Source organism: Lathyrus oleraceus, chromosome 1 (genome assembly GCF_024323335.1).
Source record: "Lathyrus oleraceus cultivar Zhongwan6 chromosome 1, CAAS_Psat_ZW6_1.0, whole genome shotgun sequence".
Lineage (NCBI taxonomy): Eukaryota > Viridiplantae > Streptophyta > Magnoliopsida > Fabales > Fabaceae > Lathyrus > Lathyrus oleraceus.
The window spans coordinates 431,451,345-431,473,551 of record NC_066579.1 but is presented as its reverse complement, the minus strand read 5'-3'; the positions used below and the strand labels follow the sequence as shown (position 1 = coordinate 431,473,551).

The 22,207-nt window shown below is 32.5% G+C and overlaps 2 protein-coding genes across 2 annotated transcripts; both read left to right on the top strand.

The window, feature by feature from the left end:
• Nucleotides 1-3,614: 3,614 nt before the first annotated feature.
• LOC127115869 (BTB/POZ domain-containing protein At5g03250) lies at nt 3,615-5,711 on the top strand. Its single transcript, XM_051047297.1, has 4 exons — nt 3,615-3,673; nt 3,801-3,870; nt 3,942-5,135; nt 5,241-5,711. The coding sequence occupies exons 1-4, from the start codon at nt 3,615-3,617 to the stop codon at nt 5,709-5,711; spliced, it is 1,794 nt and encodes a 597-aa protein (XP_050903254.1).
• An 8,684-nt stretch (nt 5,712-14,395) lies between these two features.
• Nucleotides 14,396-20,970, top strand: LOC127079971 (hydroxyproline O-galactosyltransferase GALT2). Its single transcript, XM_051020321.1, has 7 exons — nt 14,396-15,835; nt 16,633-16,865; nt 18,290-18,580; nt 19,658-19,786; nt 19,938-20,111; nt 20,329-20,436; nt 20,513-20,970. The coding sequence occupies exons 1-7, from the start codon at nt 14,929-14,931 to the stop codon at nt 20,720-20,722; spliced, it is 2,052 nt and encodes a 683-aa protein (XP_050876278.1). The 5' UTR covers nt 14,396-14,928; the 3' UTR covers nt 20,723-20,970.
• Nucleotides 20,971-22,207: the final 1,237 nt, after the last annotated feature.

The window sequence follows — 22,207 nt, the reverse complement described above, 5'->3', positions numbered from 1 at the left end:
TTAATATTATCACACCGATAACAATTGTCATAACTAGTATTTAGTATATCTTTTTATTATATTTTATAGGAATCATTTATATTTTATAGGAATCATTTATTTTTTAATTAATTTTTAGTCAAATAATGCTTATAAATGGATTTAGTACATGTTCTATAACAATTATGATTAATCCAAGAAATCAATAGTTTTTATTCATTATTTTCTATTATTTGATATATTTGACGAAAGATGTAAAATACATATTAAAATACATATCAAAGTCAAAGGTAGCTAAGAAGGAAGAACAAAGTAATTTTGGAAAATTCTGAATCCCAAAATAATGTTATGAGAGCCCAACTTACGCTAGGCTCAACCAAAAAATAATGCATTTATGTGGAAATTTAGAGTTGGTTTTAGCTTTAGTTAACTGAATATACATCAATCACGGTTAGAAATGGATGTTGGTGTAAGTCCTAGAGACCGATCGTTTTCTTATAACTTGGTACTTGTCGATTTTAATAAGGTATTTTTTAATTATGTTTATTTTTTCAAAGTAATAAAGTCCCTAAAATAGCTAGTCCGTTTAATGAAACATTAAGTGAGACTTAATTGTGAGACCCTATTAAACATTAGGACATTATTCTTAAAGTATTTGTAGTTAAGATTTATTGTAAAATGATATAACATTAAAGTATTGAGACTATTATATGGATAAACTAGTGATCACATTTTGTGGGTCATAGATAAAGAGTTATAAAGTCTTCATATTGGTATAAACATTAAGAGTAATATTTATTGTCGATTGACCCGCCATGAAAATACTATATAGAATGTTAAACAAGTGTTATAAGTTATTCTCATAGTGATAGTGATGCATATTATCCTTCGACCTGAAACCACTATGGACCTAGATGTGAAGTCGAGTACTTTATTTTTATTCATCCTACATAATAGGATAAAAATATAAGCGTTCAATATTGAACAGGACAAGGGTGACATAATTTATGCCTTGTGTTCAATATAGACATGAGGTCAAAAGAATAATTGTACACATAAACATTATCATGGAAAAATTTCATCAGATTACAGAATAATTTTCGTGACTTGTGTAGTAGTGATGTGTTGATAGATATTATTTAATATTTATCATAATAAATGTGTGATTTAGTATATTTGACAACGTCACGAGAACCTAAAGAGTCACACATATAACGAGAGATTGATGAGATATAAAGTGAATAAGTGAATTGTATTCAATTGTGCGATATTGTATTTCATTAGTGTTAAATAGAGAAACGCAACACATCATGATGTATGTGTACTTAAGTGAAATGTGGAACACCATAATGTATGTTGTACTTAAGTAGAATACGTAACAACATATGGTATGATGTACTTAAGTAGAATATAAAAAAGCGTAACGTATGGTGCACTTATGTGAAATATAACATATTGTAAGGTACAACGTGCTTAAGTGGGCATTTCATCTTATAACTCATGCAAGCAATTCTCTGAATAAAACATTTGTGCTAAAGTATTTGGGTTTGACCAAATTAAGTTTGTAAAACCCTGACCTCAGTTTCTCTCCCTCTCAAGATCTTCATCCATATCAACTTGCATTGATATTAATGATACTTTATTTGTATGGACTGAGAAAATATGTTGTGATTTGTGTAGTGCTCGTGGTCGCTCTCTGAATTTTGTATAAATGGTTAATAGTCACAAGATGTAACCCTTTTATCACTAATCATGTTCATTTGTAAATATCAACTTAAAGGGGGGGATTTATGTGTATTTTAATCATGTTTTTCCTTCAATGGATTCATTTGTATTACTATTTAAGAAAATGTCACGAGTGAAACAAACTCATCATATCTTAGATAGAAGAATACCATTATAGATAGAAAAATACAAGAAAGCAAATAAAAGGAGTATCAATTCTGAAGTTGGAATTTCCCTCGGTCTTTGTTTATACGTAATATCTTTACTATTTTATTTGTCTTTCTTATTTGAGCAATTAGTAGCAAAACATCCAATTGTTAGGGACGAATAATTGATTTTGAAAATAATCTTATACCCTTAAATTAATTTTTCCTTTTGGAATTATTATTATTAATATATTATTTATCTAGTATACATTTACAATGTTTTTTATTGATGGATCATCAATCAAAATGATTTATGAATTACTTTATGAAATAAGAATGTAATTAGTAAACTTTTTGAAGTAGATATTCAAGCTTAGCCGTGGACCCTTGAAATTTAAATATATTTGTCAACTTTAAATACTTAAGCTTAAATTTTAATTTGGCAAGGGATAGACGGGTTTGTTTAAGTTGTTAAATGTTTAATTACAAAAGGATTGAGATTAGATAGATTTAGAATTGGTAACAACATAAGATGATAAATTTGACAAGGTCAAATAAGGATTAAAATGGAAATCAAAGATGGTTTCATCCCTAACATCTATTCAATATTATTAATTTTACAAACTTAAGAGAAGTTTTGATAAATTTGTTTAAATGTTCAAAAAATTCAAAAACTTGAGAGAAGTCATTTCACACTTAAAGGATCTATGTTATTATCAAACTTGATTACAACAACCATTAAGGCTCTTTAGGCCTATATTTCACTGTCTTAAACCTATAAAAACTTTCTTGTCTCATACTAGAGGATTTCTTTGAATATTACACATAGATGTTTGTTTACATCATCTTAATTAGAGAATTATATTCAATAAATCTCAAATTACAAGTGAATAAATTTCGTAAGAAATTGTAATGATTGTTTGTTTGCTAATATGATAATAGAATGCATAGCACAATAGAGATTTTGGATGTTGTAAATTTTTTTCACAAAAGTCTTCTTCTTCAACATTAAAATTCTTCCTTTTCTAAAGGTCTTGAATATTTTATTTTACAAATCATTAAAATGTTGAGAAAATAGTTGTTATGAAATGTATTATTCTAGTATTTAAACCATTATAATAATTTAACTATTAAAATATATTCTTTATGATTTAAATAAATAATGACTCACCGCGATAGATCATTCATCATTTGAGCGAAAATGAACAATTTGAATAGGGTGTGTATGATAATGTATGATAGAGTACATATGATCATATTTGACTTAAATTCTAAATGATCAACCTTGTTGACTTTGACACATATGATCACATCATGCATTTGAGGGGGTTGATGATCATATTTTAAATTAGGTGTATATGATTATAACTCATTTTATAGATGGAATCAAACGCATCATACGAATTACATGGTCATACATTATTCTATACATGGAATCAAACGCATCATACAAATTACGTTCATTATTCCCAATTTAAGAATACACATAAATAATAATAATAATAATAATAATAATAATAATAATAATAATAATAATAATAATAATAATAATAATAATAATAATAATAATAATAAGTTGATATAGAAAATACACATAACCGGTTTTGTCGTTGTTCTAGTTATTAGGTCCTAGAGTCACCACTTGTGAATGTATGGAGCATCTTTCTCTTTCTCTTTTCTCCTCTCATTTTCATGCCTCCATTTCTTCAACCAATCTTCAAACTAAATAACCTCCAAATAAATAAATAAATAAATATTCATGTAATGGCATTCATGAAACTCGGATCAAAACCTGAAGCTTTTCGTCGTGAAGGCCAAACATGGTCAGCATTCATAACATATCTTATACATCACATATCACATCAACATTATGTCTGTTTTTTTTGTTCATGTTCTTATACCAAATATAACCTTGAATCTCATTTGACATTAATCTTGTTTTGCTTTAAGGGTTTGTACAACAGGACTTCCAAGTGATGTTACCATTGAAGTTGGTGAAATTTCTTTTCTCCTCCATAAGGTACTTTTATTGCATATACATTTTTTCTTTCAAAAACATTTTTTTTTTATTAAATCATGATTTTGGTGCAGTTTCCATTGCTTTCTAGAAGTGGACTAGTAAAGAAACTGATTGCAGAATCAACAAATGATGATTGTGTTCTACAGCTTCATGATGTTCCTGGTGGAGCAAAAACTTTTGAGCTAATAACAAAGTTTTGCTATGGTGTGAAACTAGAAATCACATCATTGAATGTAGTTAGTCTAAGATGTGCGGCTGAGTATCTCCAAATGACCGAAAGCTACGGCGAAGATAATCTTATTGGACACACAGAATCCTTTCTCAATGAGGTTTTTAGCAATTGGCCCGATTCGATTAAGGCTCTCGAAACATGCGAGGAAGTGCAAAACTTTGCAGAAGACCTCCATATCGTTGAGAGATGCATAGATTCCTTGGCGATGAAGGCGTGTTCGGATCCTGAATCGCTTAACTGGCCGCAATCGGGTTGTAATCAACAAGATCAAAATGAGGTTTTGAATGAAGTTTCTTTCGAGAGTAAGCCGCAAAACGTTGGTGATAATTGGTGGTACTATGATGTGTCTTATTTGAGTTTACCATTGTATAAAAGATTGATTTTGGCTATTGAATCAAATGGAATGAAATCTGAAACTGTTGCTGCATCTCTTATATATTATCTCAGAAGGTTTCTTCCATTAATGAATAGACAATCAAGTTTCAAAGATACAAACCATGCAACAATTCCTACAACTACAGAAGCTGATCAAAGAGGTTTACTAGAAGAGATTGTCGAGTTGATTCCGAATAAGAGAGGTGTCACATCTTCTAAGCATCTTCTTCGGTTACTTCGCACTGCGATGATATTGCATGCTAGTCCATCATGTAAAGAGAATTTAGAGAAAAGAGTTGGAGCTCAACTAGACCAAGCTTCACTTGTGGATCTACTAATTCCGAATATGGGATACTCCGTCGAGACGCTATATGATATAGATTGTATTCAGAGGATTCTTGATCATTTTATGTCTATTTACCAGCCCGCTTCGTTGGCGGCTTCTCCTTGTATAACTGAAGTTAGTGCATTGATATCTGGCGCTGATACGTTGACACCGATCACAATGGTCGCTTCCTTGATAGATGGATATCTCGCCGAAGTCGCTTCGGATACTAATCTGAACTTATCTAAATTTCAGGCACTTGCTGTGGCAGTTCCTGATTATTCTAGGCCTCTTGATGATGGTATATACCATGCAATAGATGTATACCTTAAGGTTGGATAATTTTGCATTGGCTTCTTTTAAGCAGATCGATAATCGATAATCAATAATCGATAAGCTCTGATACTATATTATAACTGATTCTTATAAAACCGACAGGCACATACATGGCTTAGAGACTCAGAAAGGGAGCAACTATGCAGACTCATGAATTGCCAAAAGCTATCATTGGAAGCAAGTTCACATGCAGCACAAAATGAAAGATTACCTCTAAGAGTAATTGTTCAAGTCCTTTTTTTCGAGCAGCTTAGACTTCGAACATCGATATCCAGTTGGTTTTTTGTTTCTGAAAACCTCGAAAACTCGCAAAATCCTAGTTTACCCAAGAGTTGTCAAGAGGATTCTGCGGGGAGAACTGAAAATGTGAAGGAACGGCTTTTAGAGTTGGAGAAGGAATGTTCGTGCATTCGAAAAGAGCTTCAGAAGTTAAATAAAACAAAGAAAGGTTGGAGCATTTTTCCGAAAAAGTTCGGATTTAGAAGAAAGACTGAGTATTCAAATTCTAAAGAATCAGATAATGTAAATACATCATCCTCTATGAATGAAAATCCAAATCATGAAAGTAGTTGAAGCAAGTGGAGATAAATATGTTTCTTGTACTATAAGTTATGTTTTCAAATTGGAGCCTTTAATGACGATAACTTCAGTCGACTGTAAACCGTTAGATTAAGCGAGATAAATTCTTATGTTTTTTCATTTCCTAAAGGGGTTGTAATTTTTTGAATTGTTGATAGAATGAGAATTGTGCACTATCTAGTTAAGGCTCATAGTTATAGCTCATAAGGATTGTCACTCGTTTTAGTTGGTGGCATTCTTGATTTCTCATATGTTTTGTTCATCAACAAAATGACAAGTTTTTCATTCCTTAGCATTCTATATATCTTTATCTCAATAATTTGATGTAGTTTCTTGTTTGAAGAATAACGGTTTCACTAATGGCCAAGGGTCATGTTTGTTAAACATTCATTTCTTAAGGATATAATATACATGCATTCATTCACACTTCCATAGAGGAAAAGATTTTATTAATAATCTATGTAGTGGTGTATATTGGTCAACCAATTATAATCTGTGTCTACATAATCAGAGAACTTCAATAGAAAAAATCAAAATGAGTTATTTATCATGAGAAATGACATGATTGAGTCCTTGAAGATTACTTAGGAAAAAATTAAAAGAAAAAAGATAGCAAAGAAAATTTTACATCTGTGTTTTTTCTTTTGAAAAACTACATCATCATGTTCTCTGCATTAAAATATGGGAGTATCTACTACGGTACATTGACAATTTGAAGGATTGCAATATAATCTTTTCTTGTGATTAGTTCTAAATGTTTTTTTTAATTACTAGATTAATGATTTTTTTTTGTGAATCAACAGTTTGTAAACTTCTATACTTTAAGAGAAAAAAATTCAAAATATATATATATATATATATATATATATATATATATATATATATATATATATATATATATATATATATATATATATATATATTTCCATTATTTGTAATCATTATAATAACTTTTTATATTATTGTTTCATTTAGGCCGGTCAAATGGTTCGACAAAATCAATCCAATACAAAATGTCTAATCCATAATACTCTCATTTTAGATCGACGAAGAAGTGGACTTTCACCTTGAGGTAGCACACTGGAGTCAAGCCACGAGCTCATTTCAAATTGTCAAATCTAATCGAACAATCTCCCACTCACACTATTAAAAACTTGCATTGACGTACCTAAGAGTTTTTACAAGAACTTTTATCAATACACTATCAATCTTCATGAGAAATATTTTTTTATTCTCACGAAATTCCACACCGAATTCTTCGGATCCATTCCATTGCATCACTGCAATTGTTCTTATCGATCGATCAGAATATCACACATTTTGTCAACCAACAATGGTAACTTCCAAATCAACTAGATTGACCAATGATGGCAACAACGGTCATGCGGTCAAAGTCGTAGTATCAGTCCTCACCTCGATTCATGAGGTTCCTCTTCCCATTGGGGTGTGGTCCAGTTCTAGTAACATCTCTGACCCCTTCAACTCCCCTGACTCTAGTTCCTCCATCAGTCGGTCGGGGAACCTTCCAGGTCCTACCATCCTTCAAACTTTTTCAAAAATTACTCAAAGGTCAAACTTCTAAACAACCACAACCGATGACAAAAAAACACCTGGGCCAAAAATGTTCTAGTGCCTTCAACAGGTTCAAGCCACACTAGGGATGCATGGAGTGAACGAACTCATAACAAGCATTTACAACTTGGTGCAACGCCATAATGCACGCCTTCTAAATGAGAGACACTTGAGTGTAGAAGAAAATCAACAAAAAGCTCTATCGCGAATTTGTCGTAAAATTGATCCCCTTGAAAATCCCTTTGATTCCTCCCTCCCAAACCTTCACGATTCCAAAAAACCTCAGCATCTTTTATGTTATGACAAAATTGGACTATAACCTAATTTTGCCACAACTTATAGTATTTATATGGGCTCATTTTTCAAAATTATGGATTTTTGCCCAAATAAATTCAATTCTCTCTCCTTCTACCCTCAATTTTACATTAATTACGTGATTTACCCCTCTATTTTATTTAATCAATTAAATTATTATTATAACTAAATAAATATTTAAATTAAATAAATATTCAATTAAATAATTATTTAATCACAATTTTTTATATCCTATTATTTTATTTTATTATCGAGAAATTAAGTAATAAATTAAATAATACTACTATTTACTTGCTCTTACAACTCTTAACCTCAATAAATAATAATTTATCAACTTACTCCTACACTTTGAAAATACCACAATTCTCATATAAAGGGCAGATCACGCAACAATTAAATAAAACTTTGGCAAAATTACTCCAGGGGTCCTTTAGGATATTTAATTGTAACAGGTTGGTCTTTTATGTTTTTTCCGCTACATGTCAATCCTTTAAGTTTCCTAACTTCTACAACATTGGTCTTTTTTAATTATTATATTTCAAAAATGCACATCTGTCATTAACGATGCATATGTGGCCGTTACATTGTTGAGATGACATATATTTGAATATTATTTGAGATAATTGAGAAAAAAACTCTTTCTTCTTCATCAAATCCCTAGAATATATTTATCAGTACCCAACGAGTTCTTCTACTTTCTCCAACAATGGCTTCATACAATATAAATTTGTCAAAAAAATTTACGTCGCCCTAACTATAATTTCTTGATTTTGAGTGCAAGTCATGGTGAAATCAAACCAAGGTGTGCTTGCGGAGCAAAGGCAGCGATACGAACAGTGAGGTACACTACTTCGACGTTTCGACATTTACATAGTTCGACACTTCCTTGCTTCTGTCGAACAACCTGTTTCGACACAAGAAATTACAATTCAACAATTCCAATTTTTCAATCATACTTTCACCATGACCTTCCCCACATAATTTTTTCATGATTGTAATCTTACTTTATGATTTCATTTTTTTTTCTTATCATTTTCTATGTACACAAAACGGGAATATTGGACTTTATTTGGTCATAATGTGTAACAGTTGTACTCCTTGAAATTAACATGGTAAACTTTTTTTTTCTTTCTAAATTTAACAACTTGTTATATACAATATTTTATGAATTAGACATTGAAAAGTTCCTTTTAAAAGAAGTGAATCTAACATATCTCTAGTAGAAAAATTCAAAAACCATTGAAATTAATAAAGTTGCATGCATGCACTATAAGTTTGACTAAAATAAGTTGGAATTTGAATTTTACCGATTTGAACTTTTGTGTTTATGTTTCGCTTATATTATTTTAAAAGGAGTAAAAGTAGGAACCAAATAATTATTTACATGATATTAGTTTATAAAACAACCATTCTATAAATAAAAGTGGTGGCATTAATATCTATAGTGGTAAATTCATGATCATCAAGCTATGGATAAGTTTAACGTCAATAAAACCAGAGTCGTCGCCGCACTTTTATTGTTTCCAAAGAAAATGGGAAAAGTACGAACAAAACCCAAAAATAAGAAGTTTTCAATCAAAACTAATAAAATGCCAAAGATTATATGTAAGGGGGTTGGTTACACAGAGGGAAGGTGCTAGCATCCAAAATGTCTTAGGTACTCCTAGGGAATCCTTTTTTATGTGTGCACATGTTTTTAGTATAAATGATATTTGATAAAATAAAGTGTGGGGATGAGAAAAGAATTCATTAATTATATTTTTCGTGTTTGACAAGACCTTCGGTCTTATGCCTACGTACCAACATAAAAATGAGGGATCAAAGCTCCGCAGTTCGTAGTAAAAATTTCAAATAAGTTGGTGAATTGCTTTTAACAAAATTTTAATAAGAAAATGGCACAAAAGGCCAAAAATTTGAATGGAGTTGTTAGTTCTTTTTGTCTTTTGAAATTTAAGTCAATATGGTTAAGTTTATTTACAAGTTTGATTTAAGAAAAGGTTTAAAAACTCAATGGCATAAGGCCAAAGTTTCTAATTGTTAAAACATGTCTAAGTTAGAAAACAAGCAAAGATTTTTGAAAAGAGGGATGAGTTTTTTTGAAATTTAAGAAGTGGGAGGAGATGAAGAGACTACCCTAAGCAAAAATTAAAAGTTAAGATTTAAAAAGATCTGACCAATGGGATGCAATCCAACAGACAAGAATATCATATAAAAACTCGTTTTCCTTTGGAATTTAATCAAGCAATAATCAATAAGCAACGAGTAATATCCAGACATTATGAAGATCAAGGTATCAAATAAAGATAGTAACATCCAAGCAAGCACTCCAATAGCTAGCGTCTTCAAATGTATTTCAATGTATCAGATGAAATATTATTTGATCAACTCAGAACAAAACATCAGACATAGACAATAATAATCAAAATAAGCCATTAAGCACAAAGACAAAGTAACAGATGAATCAAGGGAACTTAAAGGTCTTGCATCAGATGAAGACATAATTCAAGATAGCTCAGTCTCAAAATATTGACATTGGTCAAGTCCTTTAGCACAGAGAATGTTGCCTAATTCTAAGTCTAGAATTCAGATCAAGTCTCAACAGTCCACCAAATGTTTTTTAGGGTTTTTGTTGTTATTAGATGTTTTAAGGTCCTAAGACCATAAACAAAACCAAAAGCAAGCATACAAAATATACAATCACAAGATATGACTCAAATGAGCAAAGTGAAAATGGCTTGGAACATAAACAAGTTATATGAAATGTAAAATGACAATTAATGATAAGTGACTGAAACTTAAATTGCATAAAGTAAATGACTTGAAATTAAAGCAACATTAATAAGAGTTAGTCAAATGTTAGTGGTTAATTTTAATTGATTAAGTCATTCTTTGGAGAATACTCAATCATTCATTCACAAGTATGAATCCTTAAACGAAGACATCTTCCATGAGATGGGCTCCAACTTGGATAATTCAACAAGTATGCCACCAGCTCCCATGAAAGGAAAAAAGGTCAAGTCTCCATATAATATCATGAAGAATGAGAGACTTACAATCTCACTTACTAGAATGATATGCCTTGAGGATCAAATTTAGCTCTATGTTAAGCAATCGTAATTGGACTTATGTAGAAGTCACAACTACCTGAGGCCGGACAATAAAAATATAGGTGTTAATGCATGTTAGAGATTTGGTACAAAAAGCCAAACACTTAAAACATACCACACACTAAAAGAAAATGGGAGGGACTTATCTCAGTCATACTCGTATTGATTCATCTGACACAAGGTCATTGATGAATCAATTAGCATTTAGACATTAGAGATTTCATTGGTCAAATGAGGGAATGAGGAAGAATAGGGATGAAGATGAAGAGGGAATGGGAAATAGAAACACAAATTGATCATGAGAGGAATTTCATTTGATCAAAACCATCCATTCATTTTGGGAGATGAAATGTACATTTCATCAATCCCCTAAATCCAATAGTTTTGATCCAACAAAAGTCAAATCAACCATGACCAATACCCAAACAGAAAGTCAAACATCACAAGACCATAAAAATGGATCAACAATATTTGCAAACATTTAATCAATTAAAAATCACATTAAAAATGAATTAAAATACATTTTAATTTGGACAAAACCTCAAATTCCTTCAAAACACCTAATAAATGGTCAAGGGATTTATCCTATGTCAAACAAGGTCAAAGGACCTTAGACAAAAAAAATCACAATTTTTAGAAAGTCAGAAGTATTTTTAAAGAATTAAAAATATGTACAAAACCATTTAATTCATGAAAAATACCAAAATTAACCCAAAAAATAATTTTAATTCAAAATATGGAAGAGAAAAATATTTAAAGATTTTTGGTGAAAGTCCCATATTTTTTGGATTAAAATGGATTTATTATGAATTAAACAAAATAAGGCAATTAAATGAAAAATCAAAAAATACAAAAAAAAAAATAAGGGTCATCAGATCTCCCTCATTAATTGAGGTGGCAGATCTGATGGCCAAGCGCGCACGTTCCACAATGGACTTGAGTCAATGAGCCACACCAAGGATAATCAGAACCAATGGCCAAGATTAAAACAATTTGAAAGGATCAGATGGTTTGGAAGGTGTCAACGCACCACCGGAGCCCTAGCTCCGGTCATCTCCTCCGGTGGATCTCACCGGACTGGTCCATCACAAACCACCACAAAAATGAAAAGTGAGGACATGGTTTTAAAGATAAAATGCTCAGGAGCACGAATCTGACCTCCATTTTATCCAATTCTAAGTATATTGAAAGATACATGGATTTGAAAATTGAGGTTCATGATCTGAGTTGCTTCGATTTGACCTCAAAGCAACTCAATCTTGTTTCCTACATTGGTAGGACTTCAGCAAACCAAAAATCAATCAAAATAGTTGAGAAATGAGGGAGAATCGAAGAAGAAAAATTTCTGAATTTTCACCTTCGGGTAGCTTCAATTCAACTTGATCTTGATTTGAATCTGTTTGGTTCTTCCTCCTCTTGCTTGTAGTGACCAATTGAGATGAAAAAGGCAATGAATCCTTAGAGTTTGAACTTCAAAACAGAAGGTCAAATTCAAACTCGATTTCTAAGAAATCCTCAAGGTATTCTATGGTGTTAGGTTTTGAGATCTCTTGGCAAATCTTGGGCAAAGTGTGTGTGTTATTTTTGAAGCAAAATACTTGTTTATATAGGCAATTGAATTCATTTTTGCGTCCTTTGAAAATTTGCCAAAATTAGTAACAATGGTGCATGGATGCATGAGCAATGATTTGGGCACAAAAAATGATGTAATCTCACTCCAATTCGTGTACAATGGACCCTGAAATGATAACATGTAAGCATGCAAAAGGAAATGGACAATTGAATTCAAATATTGCCAAAACAAACCTATGAAAGGAACCATGAGCAAGTCCCTCAATCTTGGTCCAAATGAGATGATCTTAGAATTTTTGGAAAGGTGACATCAAGGGGAATAACTTTCATGTTGAAAACGTTTCCATTTGGAGCTTGGATCATGATGAATTTTGAGGTGGAAGTTTGAGAAATCAAACATATTTGAAATTTTTTTAAGTACCAAGTCAAATGACCATTTCCTCCACCTTGAATAACTTTTGCCATGAGCTTCAAATGGAAAAAGTTCCTTAATCAAAGTTGTATCTATTTCATATCTCTTAAATCAACTTTGAACTCATTTGGATTTGGCATGAGAGAGTTATGCATTTTAGAAGTTGAGTAAAATTGCTTGTTCAATGGTAATGACCCAAAATGATCTATAATGTTTCCTCTTGGCACATGCCTTTGCAAGTTGAATTTGATATTTCTCAAAGAACTAAAGTTGTAGAGGACATCTTAAAATTGATCATAAAACTTTAATGACCTTCATCTCATAAAAATTGAGCAAGTTATGGTCCTTGGAAGTTGACCTCCTAACTAGGGCACAAACAAAATGACCTATAATCTTTCACCATAAAAAATGACTTTCCAAGCAAAACTAGATCTTGCTGTCAACATGAAAGTTGTTTGGAATGTCGTAAAGAGTAAATTTCATCTTGGAATCATTTTAATATGACAAAAATTGTAGGAGATAGGGTCTAGGGAACCCTAGTTTTGACCAGTTGACTTTCTCTAGTCAACCACCTTGAACCAACTTGCAAACTTAAAGTTATTTTGATCTTTGGGACTCATGGAGGATCATATATCTATAAGATGATGTAATATGAGATATCCTTGGAAATATTTGATTAATTGTTGAAGAAACTTGCTGAGGAAGCCACACAAGGTACCTAGATGAATTAGGGTTTCCAAGGAAAACAAGCTTTAAACTCTTGATGAATTCTTGATCAAAATGATAAATGAAGATCATGAGGATCCATTTATGATGTTTAGAACCAATGTGAATCATCTCTTGATTGATCTCTTTGCATTTAGGGTCTCAAATCCTAGATGTGAGCTTGATATGCATATGTGGAAGCACAGACTACCTACAAAAGAAACAAAGTTATACATTGACATATTTTTGGTATTTTGGTTAGTAAACAAAGAAAAACAAAGTATGGTACAATCAAAAGTGTTTGGTGACCTCTCCCAATGCAAACCCAATAAATGAGGAGTAAGGAGAATGCCAAAGTGTGATCCCAAAGGCAATGCAAATGATGAGATAGCATGAGGGTCAAAATTGAGGTCTTACAATATCCAAAATAAAACATCTAGTCTAGTGCTCAGGTGTTGGGTTTTTCATGTAAAGGATATGGGTTTAACTCCCATCTATGCCAATTTTTAAGTATTTGCATTCTTATTTAAAAAAATTAAAAATTTAAAATAAAAATAAGTATTTTTAAAAAAATCCACTTAAAACACGTCAACAAATAAAATGACATTTGGACTTTCATGTCAACAAATATAAAGATTTTGTATTGCTGGAAGATATAGTATATTTAACCCAATTTTTTTCCTTAAGGCTAGGATCTGTTTAGCAAACTAAGTTGTAAATTTTGGAAAATTTAATATGGCAATGACAAGAATATATTGAGAATTAAGAAGATTGAAAATATGTTGTAGCATGTGTATGAATTTTAGCTTTGTTTATATTGATGGATTATGAAAACTTATTTTTGAGAAATTATGAAAACTTACAATAAATTAAAATTGAAGTTGTGGAATTGAATTTAGTGATTAGGAGAAACACAATCTTGGAGTGAGAAAATACAATTTCTCATAATTCAAAAAACCGAAAAATACAGGAAGAATTTATACTAAATTAATTTGAATGGTTAGAGATTGAACATTATTCTCTGACGTCCAAATCACTTTATTTTGGTTGAATTATTAAGAAATATTTTTTAATAAAATAATTTCTATTCTGATACAAAATAATTTCCATTTTGTTCCTATCCTACCCTCCACTTTGAAGGAATAGAGTTGCAACAACATACATGGTGATGATTTTGAGGGCCACATAGTCGTTTTCTTCTCCATTTCTTTTCGTTTCTATCGGTTTCTCCCACCACGATCCAACAAGATCTCACCACTACATTCTTCATCTCCTCAATACCTCCATTTCTAGGGTTCCTTTCTTTCAGATGATTCCTTCCACATGCTAAACGATTCAGGGTTCTGCAATGGTTTTTGCCCCAATTCGCTGAACCATTGCGGGGTTGGTTGATTCATTTCTCTTTCCCTTTATTCAAGTTTCATTCTTTCCATTCTTTCTCCAAAAACCCTATTTCAATTTTTGGCCTTGTATAGAAACTGTTGTAGTTGTAGACTATATTGTGTTTTGTTTTTGGCTTTTTTGGAAGATGAAGAGATTGAAAAACGAATATCCTAATTCTAGGAAGTTTAGGTTGTCTCATTTTTTGTTTGGGGTTGGGGTTTTGTACTTGATTTTTCTATCATGTAATTTTACAAAGTTTCTGAAGATTGTATCAACGTTAAGTGGGGATGATGAGGCTGACATTAGGTTAGATGGGATAGCTGTTGGGATTTCTGAAGATGCGGATTTGACCAAACCTTTTGTTAGTGCTGTTTATAAAGATGCATTTCATAGGAAGTTGGAGGATAATAGGGACTTATATGCTCCCTTGAGGCCAAAAGAGGAACCAAAGAAGGAGGAAGATCATGGACGTGCGAAGGATATTCCACATGGATATGGTAGGATTACTGGAGACGTCATGATGAGAATGAACGGAACAAGTGATTTGTCTGTGCTTGAGAAAATGGCAGATGAGGCATGGACATTGGGGTTGAAGGCGTGGAAAGAAATAGAGATGGTTGATGACAAGGAGTTTGGAGAAAGCTCTATTGTTGAGGGAGGAAAGATTGAGTCTTGCCCTTCCTGGATATCGATGAGTGGGGAAGAGTTGTTGAAAGGGGACGGGCTGATGTTTCTTCCATGTGGGCTTGCAGCAGGTTCTTCAATCACTGTAGTGGGGACACCTCATTATGCTCATAAGGAATATTCTGCTCAGCTTGCAAAGTTGAGGCAGGGTGATGGATTGGTTTCGGTTTCACAGTTCATGTTTGAATTACAAGGGCTGAAGTCAGTGGAAGGAGAAGACCCTCCGAAGATTCTGCACTTGAATCCTCGACTAAAAGGGGATTGGAGCAAACGTCCAGTTATTGAGCATAATACTTGTTATCGAATGCACTGGGGATCATCTCAAAGATGTGACGGCCAGCCATCTGCAGATGATGACGAAATGCTTGGTATGATTTTATCACATTTTCTTTTGTTTTTTTTCTTTCATTTTTCAAGGTTGCTAGTTTTAGGGGAAAGGTGGTGAGGAGTAGTCTTTTCACTAAATTAGTTAATGTAGAATGGAAAGTAAACAAAAAGTAAAAATATTTAATGATCTTGGAAATAATGGAATAAGAACAAAAAGGAAGAAGACGACAAATGAGCATATGAAAATAAGGAGTGATGTATTGCTTATATGGTCTACAGAAGACAACATTGTCCATTTTTTACCGTATGCTATTAACATGAACACATCAGAAGTAATGCTTACTCTTGTCTTATAGATTATTTTTGTTGATATATAGTATCAAGCCTGATACATGATCATCACATAAACATTTCAGAGGCATCAGGTTACATTACATTGATATGAATCCATGGGATGTTAAAACTTTGTTAGCATATTTTTGGCAGGCTTTGTCTATCCATTGCAACCATGTATTATCAGTTTGTAGAATATCTTGAGAAAGTATATGACTAAAGTAACAAGTATGATGAGTTAATGCAGCTCATATAGTTTTACAGTATGAATATTATCATATTTTGTTGTTAATTAATAGTGCTGAAACAAGCAGACTGAATTATGATGTATTTAGTAGGATAATTCAGGATTATAGTTTCATATAGAATCAAATTTGATCTTACCTCTTAAAAAATGATAATGGAGTACCATAAATTGTAAACTTTAACCTAAATTTTGGCATATTTTTTTTAGTCTTCATGTAATAAATAAAATATTAAGAAATATTTTGATCGAACTTTGCAGTTGATGGGTTTAGACGGTGTGAAAAATGGATGCGTAGTGACATTGTTGACTCAAAAGGATCCAAGACAACATCATGGTTCAAGCGGTTTATAGGGCGTGAGCAGAAACCAGAAGTGACCTGGCCTTTTCCGTTTGCTGAGGGTAGAATGTTTGTCCTTACATTGCGTGCTGGTGTTGATGGATACCATGTTAATGTTGGTGGCCGCCATATGACTTCATTTCCATACCGGACAGTAAGTTAATTGAGATATGAGAGATGTTTTTGTCTCACGTTTCTTCTGAATAGTTGAATTAATATTTTGTATGTTTCGTGTATTCTTGACAATCATTTTTCACGGGGATAGGTTTTCTATTGTTGCTTTTATTTTACCATATTGTTATTGAAAGAAATTTGTGCTGATGAGCCACACTCTTAATATCATTTTTAAAACTTGATTGCAATCAATTAATGGAGTAAGCATGAGGGGATTTTCAGGAAGGAGTTAATAAGAAACAAAGTTAAAGATTAATTATCAATAACTAACGTGTAGTCCAATCCCCAGGTAATCAACATAATATATAGTTAATATAGCCAGCTAATATTAATAGTATTCTGATAGGTCTGTTATTGTCAGTTAAGAAGTTGGTTAATTAGTTAGTAGATCTGTTAAGAGGTAGTAAGGCTAAATACCTCAATGAAAGCACCAATTGTTAGGGTTTAAGCACATGAGGAGAGCCCAACCTAAAAGACTAATCCATTAGGTGGGAGAATCTCATGACTTACTTACTACATTGAGCACTTTTATTACTCAATGTGAGGTTCCTAACATTCCTACGCTCTTTAAAAGCCAACGTCCACGATGACTTACACTCTACGAGCACTGACTCGATGGTAGCCTTTTCATTTTTTGCGGCTTCACTTACCTATCAGTATTCGATGGAGCACACCTTAATTAATCCATCCTGTAGGTTCCCTTTCCGTGGCCAACTCTCAATGAAAGCACTAATTGTTCTGACTTAAGCAGAGAGCCCAATTCAAAATACTAGTCCATTAGGCGGGAGAAAACCTCATGGTTTGAATGTCACATTGATCACTTTTATCTACTCAATGTGTGTCTCCTATCATTACTGATAGGTCTATTATTGTTAGGTAAGTTGTTAGTTAGAAATAGTTCGTTAAGTAGTTAATAGGTAGTTAGTGTGTCTGTTTAGAGGTAGTTAGGCTAAATGAGGTATGCAACCTATAAATTGAGAGGGGTATTAGAGAAGGGATCATCTTGTCATTTGAGAGAAATAGGGCCTTTCGGCCTTCTAAGGGGGAGGCAGACCCTCAAAGTGTTGCCATTGTTTGTAATCAAAGGGGACTCTTCCCCATTTTCAGTAATAATATACCAGTTGCTTCTATCACATTCTAACAGACTCCAAAAACATGTAACTTTTATGTTGGTGAGTTCCTCTTGAATTTTATTGGGTTTTTATGGATGGAGAATTTTAGTTTACAGTGGTGCACTCTCATAACCATTTTATAATAAATAGTGACAGTGATATCTCCTGTACCACGTGTCGAAGGGCTACATTTGGCTTAAACTCCAACAAGATTTAGATCTAATTACCATTTTAATATTCATGCTTCTGCATTTACATTTTTCTCCATCTGATTTTTTTCCCACTTTATCAGGGTTTTACACTTGAAGATGCTACAGGATTGGCAGTTAAAGGAGACCTTGATGTTCATTCAGTTTTTGCTACCTCTCTCCCTACTTCACACCCAAGTTTCTCACCTCAAAGAGTACTGGAAATGTCAGAGACCTGGAAAGCCAGTGCTCTACCTGAAGACACAATTAAACTTTTTATTGGGGTTCTCTCTGCTTCAAATCACTTTGCAGAACGAATGGCAGTTCGTAAAACATGGATGCAAGCAGCTGAAATCAAGTCATCAGATGTAGTAGTACGGTTCTTTGTTGCATTGGTAAGGCTGCTGTCTTTATTTTTATCTGCCATAGGAACATACTATTCTAGAGAAACATGTCCTTTACTTTAGTCCGGGTTGAAGAAATGTGAACTGCTGTAAGAACTTCGTGGAGAAGAAAAAGGCAACCTTCCTGGGGTTGTATTGTGGAAGTTTTGTTTTGGGGGTAAAACTGGGGTTAAATCCCAAAGGGACGCTGTCAAAAATTTATTTGAACTTTACGGGTGGCCTTTTGTGATACTTAATTTGTGGCGAAGAAATTACTGCAAATGTAATCTGAAGTTGGTGGTTGTTTCAACTAGCAGATTCTTAAGGTTTTGAGAGATAGGATCGGGTTTATAATTTCATTAGCTGGATAGATGTGTGAGATTGTTAAATTGAGAAGTCGGTGTAACAAAAGAGAACAGCAGCTTTTGATGATTCAAGTAATGACAAAAAATGTTAATGATGATTCATTGGTTTGTTGAAATAAAATACAAGACTATAGGACCAGGGCTCCATAAGGCATTGCATGCATTTAGCTCCGTAAAACAGCCTGTCCAAATATGATCAGACACTGGCAATGGAACCTGCTGAGTTTGGTGTAAAATTAATCAAACTATGTGAGGTTATAAACTTGAAAGCAAGACTAGTTATAACCTAGTTATTTTGTCTTAAGTGAAACATAGGCTTGAGATGTCAGCATCTGTCTTCTCTTTCTTTCCCCCTTGTCTTCAGTCTTGAAGGGGCCAAATCTAATGAGTCCAAAGTCCAAACAAATTGGATCGTTTGGTTTAAGGGAACCTGTTTCTGCAAACTACTTTCTGTGTTAGAAATCCTCCTGGATTGGTTTTCAACCACAACCTTTTCTTTGACAGAGTGATATGATAAAGCAAATATGTGTATATATCGAGTTTTATTCTATGATATAGTTTTTGTTTAAATGCCTGTTAAATTTAATGCAATTTGTATGTATTTTCATTTTTTTCAATATCATCAGTATTATATTATCATTATTATTATTATTATTATTATTGTTATTCATAATATATGCCTGATTTTTCTGCATCATATCTATTTTAAACATCAACAATGAAGAATCCAAGGAAGGAAGTAAATGCAGTGCTGAGGAAGGAGGCTGCTTACTTTGGTGATATTGTCATTTTGCCCTTTATGGACCGCTATGAGCTTGTTGTGCTTAAAACCATTGCTATCTGTGAGTTTGGGGTAAGTTCATTTTTTAACTTTCAGTTAATTTTTCTGTTTCTTCTATTTGTTCTGGTAAGGGGTTTAGGTGACTTGCATATGTCCAGCTAATGTCGGTCAACCTGCTCAAAATGTTTGATTCTTGCGGTTAAGTCAATTTTCTTTCATGCAGACTAAGAATGTGACTGCTGCATATATCATGAAATGTGATGATGACACCTTTATAAGAGTGGACACTGTCCTGAAGGAAATTGAAGCTGTACCCCCGGAAAAGTCCCTCTATATGGGTAATCTCAATCTCTTGCACCGGCCTCTGAGAAATGGCAAATGGGCAGTTACTTATGAGGTACAGTAACTGTCTCGCAATTAGTTGAACTAGTAGTAGGTAATGCTTGAAATATGCAGCAAGAATAAATGTGTATATGATTAATGAACTCATCAGGAGTAATATGTCTTTAAACACACACAACAACAACTATTAGATTATGACTCCAAGTCGCATTTAATGGTTTGAGTTTGATCTATAGCTTTTCTTGGTCTTAATGTTTATTTAATTGGTGCAGGAGTGGCCTGAATCAGTATATCCCCCTTATGCTAACGGTCCTGCATACGTAGTATCCAAAGATATTGTTGATTTCATCCTATCTCAGCAAATGGATAGAAAGCTGAGGGTTCGTTCCTCTCTACATATTTTATAGCTTGTCCCATTTCCAGTTTGTGTTATCTAACATTTGTTTCTGGTTGCAGCTCTTTAAAATGGAGGATGTAAGCATGGGAATGTGGGTCGAGCGATTCAACAATACGATTAGCAGCGTTCAGTACTCGCACAGCTGGAAGTTTTGTCAGTACGGATGCATGGAGGGCTACTTCACTGCACATTACCAATCACCAAGGCAGATGGTTTGTCTATGGGACAAATTATCGAGGGGTCGGGCGCGCTGCTGCAACTTCAGATGATGATATCAATATGTGCAACGCTGCTACTCCAACTTTGATTTACCATTCTCTTAATATTGTTGTGCTTATCTTAGTTCACATAGGTGTTAGTATTTGGAGAAAATTACAGTAATGACAAAATGTATCACATTCAATTTGAATGACAATAGAATTTAGCATATCAATTGAAACAGAAATTTGTAGTTATGATTAGCAAAGGTGCAAAAACAAACGATTTCATTTCTAGTGAAAGCGTTTTCTTTCTTTTATGATGAGGCTGCATTATTGTTTTTAAAATTGAGCAAATACACACAGCTTAATCTCTAAAATGTGAAGATTGTTTTAACTTAATAAGTTAATACTCTACATTATCAATGCTATGGAATTATCCTTAAAGTTGCAAAATGCTAATTAGGTTTATCCCTAGGTTAGTATTTGTAGATACAGTAATTACATTAAGTTGCTAATGGGCTTGTTTTAAAAAATGATTTCTTAAAAAAATTTAAATATTATTTTAGGTATTTTATTATAATTTTTTTAATAGTAAAATTTTAAAAAAAATCTCTCAAATCTCAAATTATTTTTTATAAAAGTTATTTTTAAAATATATATTTTGAAATAATTATGTGATTTGGACGATGTTTTACTGGATATTAAAATTAATTTTTTATTTATAAAAATCTATTTTCTAAAAATATAAAAATCTATTTCTTTTTAAAAGAAAACAATTCTGATAGTGACAAAAGTTATTTGAGCTATATTTTCTCCTAAGTATGATTTGGGCTTTTGAAAACCCATATTGCCATTGTTAATAAAGAAAAAAATCAATTAACCATTACTTTTTCGATCCCATGGGTGAAGAATCACCTTATGGAAACTCGAATATTATCAAATTTTGAAATTGCATATTCGAACGCACTTTAATTATACACCAGTATCTTATATGTGAGTCATTCACTCAAATTTTGCCAAAAAAATTATCTGGAAATACATCTCCGTATTTTTTATGGGGTGAGTCTCTGTAAGTGTATTTCTAAACTAATTTCTGAAAACGGTTATGAAATGATTTTTTTTTGTACAATTCAATGGATATTTTGGAAGTGCATATCAGGAAAAATTCTCGGAACATAAAACATCGATCCTAGGTAAAGTCGATATTTTTTAGGCCAATTTATATTTTAGACCATTTATATTAAGGATATCATAACACCATATCATTAATGTAATTCAAGGATATCCTATATAAATTCAAACAATAATATAAATTTATATATTAATCAATTAATTAAAAACGTTATCATGATACATAATTTATTTATAAAATATTGATAACACAGTTATTACTGAAATACAAATAAAAATGAACTATTGTGCATATCTAACCTCCTGATTTCTCCTCTACATCCTGTATTGCAAAAAAATCATGTGACTCGGCTAAGATGGTTTGCACAGTGGCCATATTTGACTTGCCTTCCTCAAAGTCTCCTCTTTCTAGGGTATCTCTCG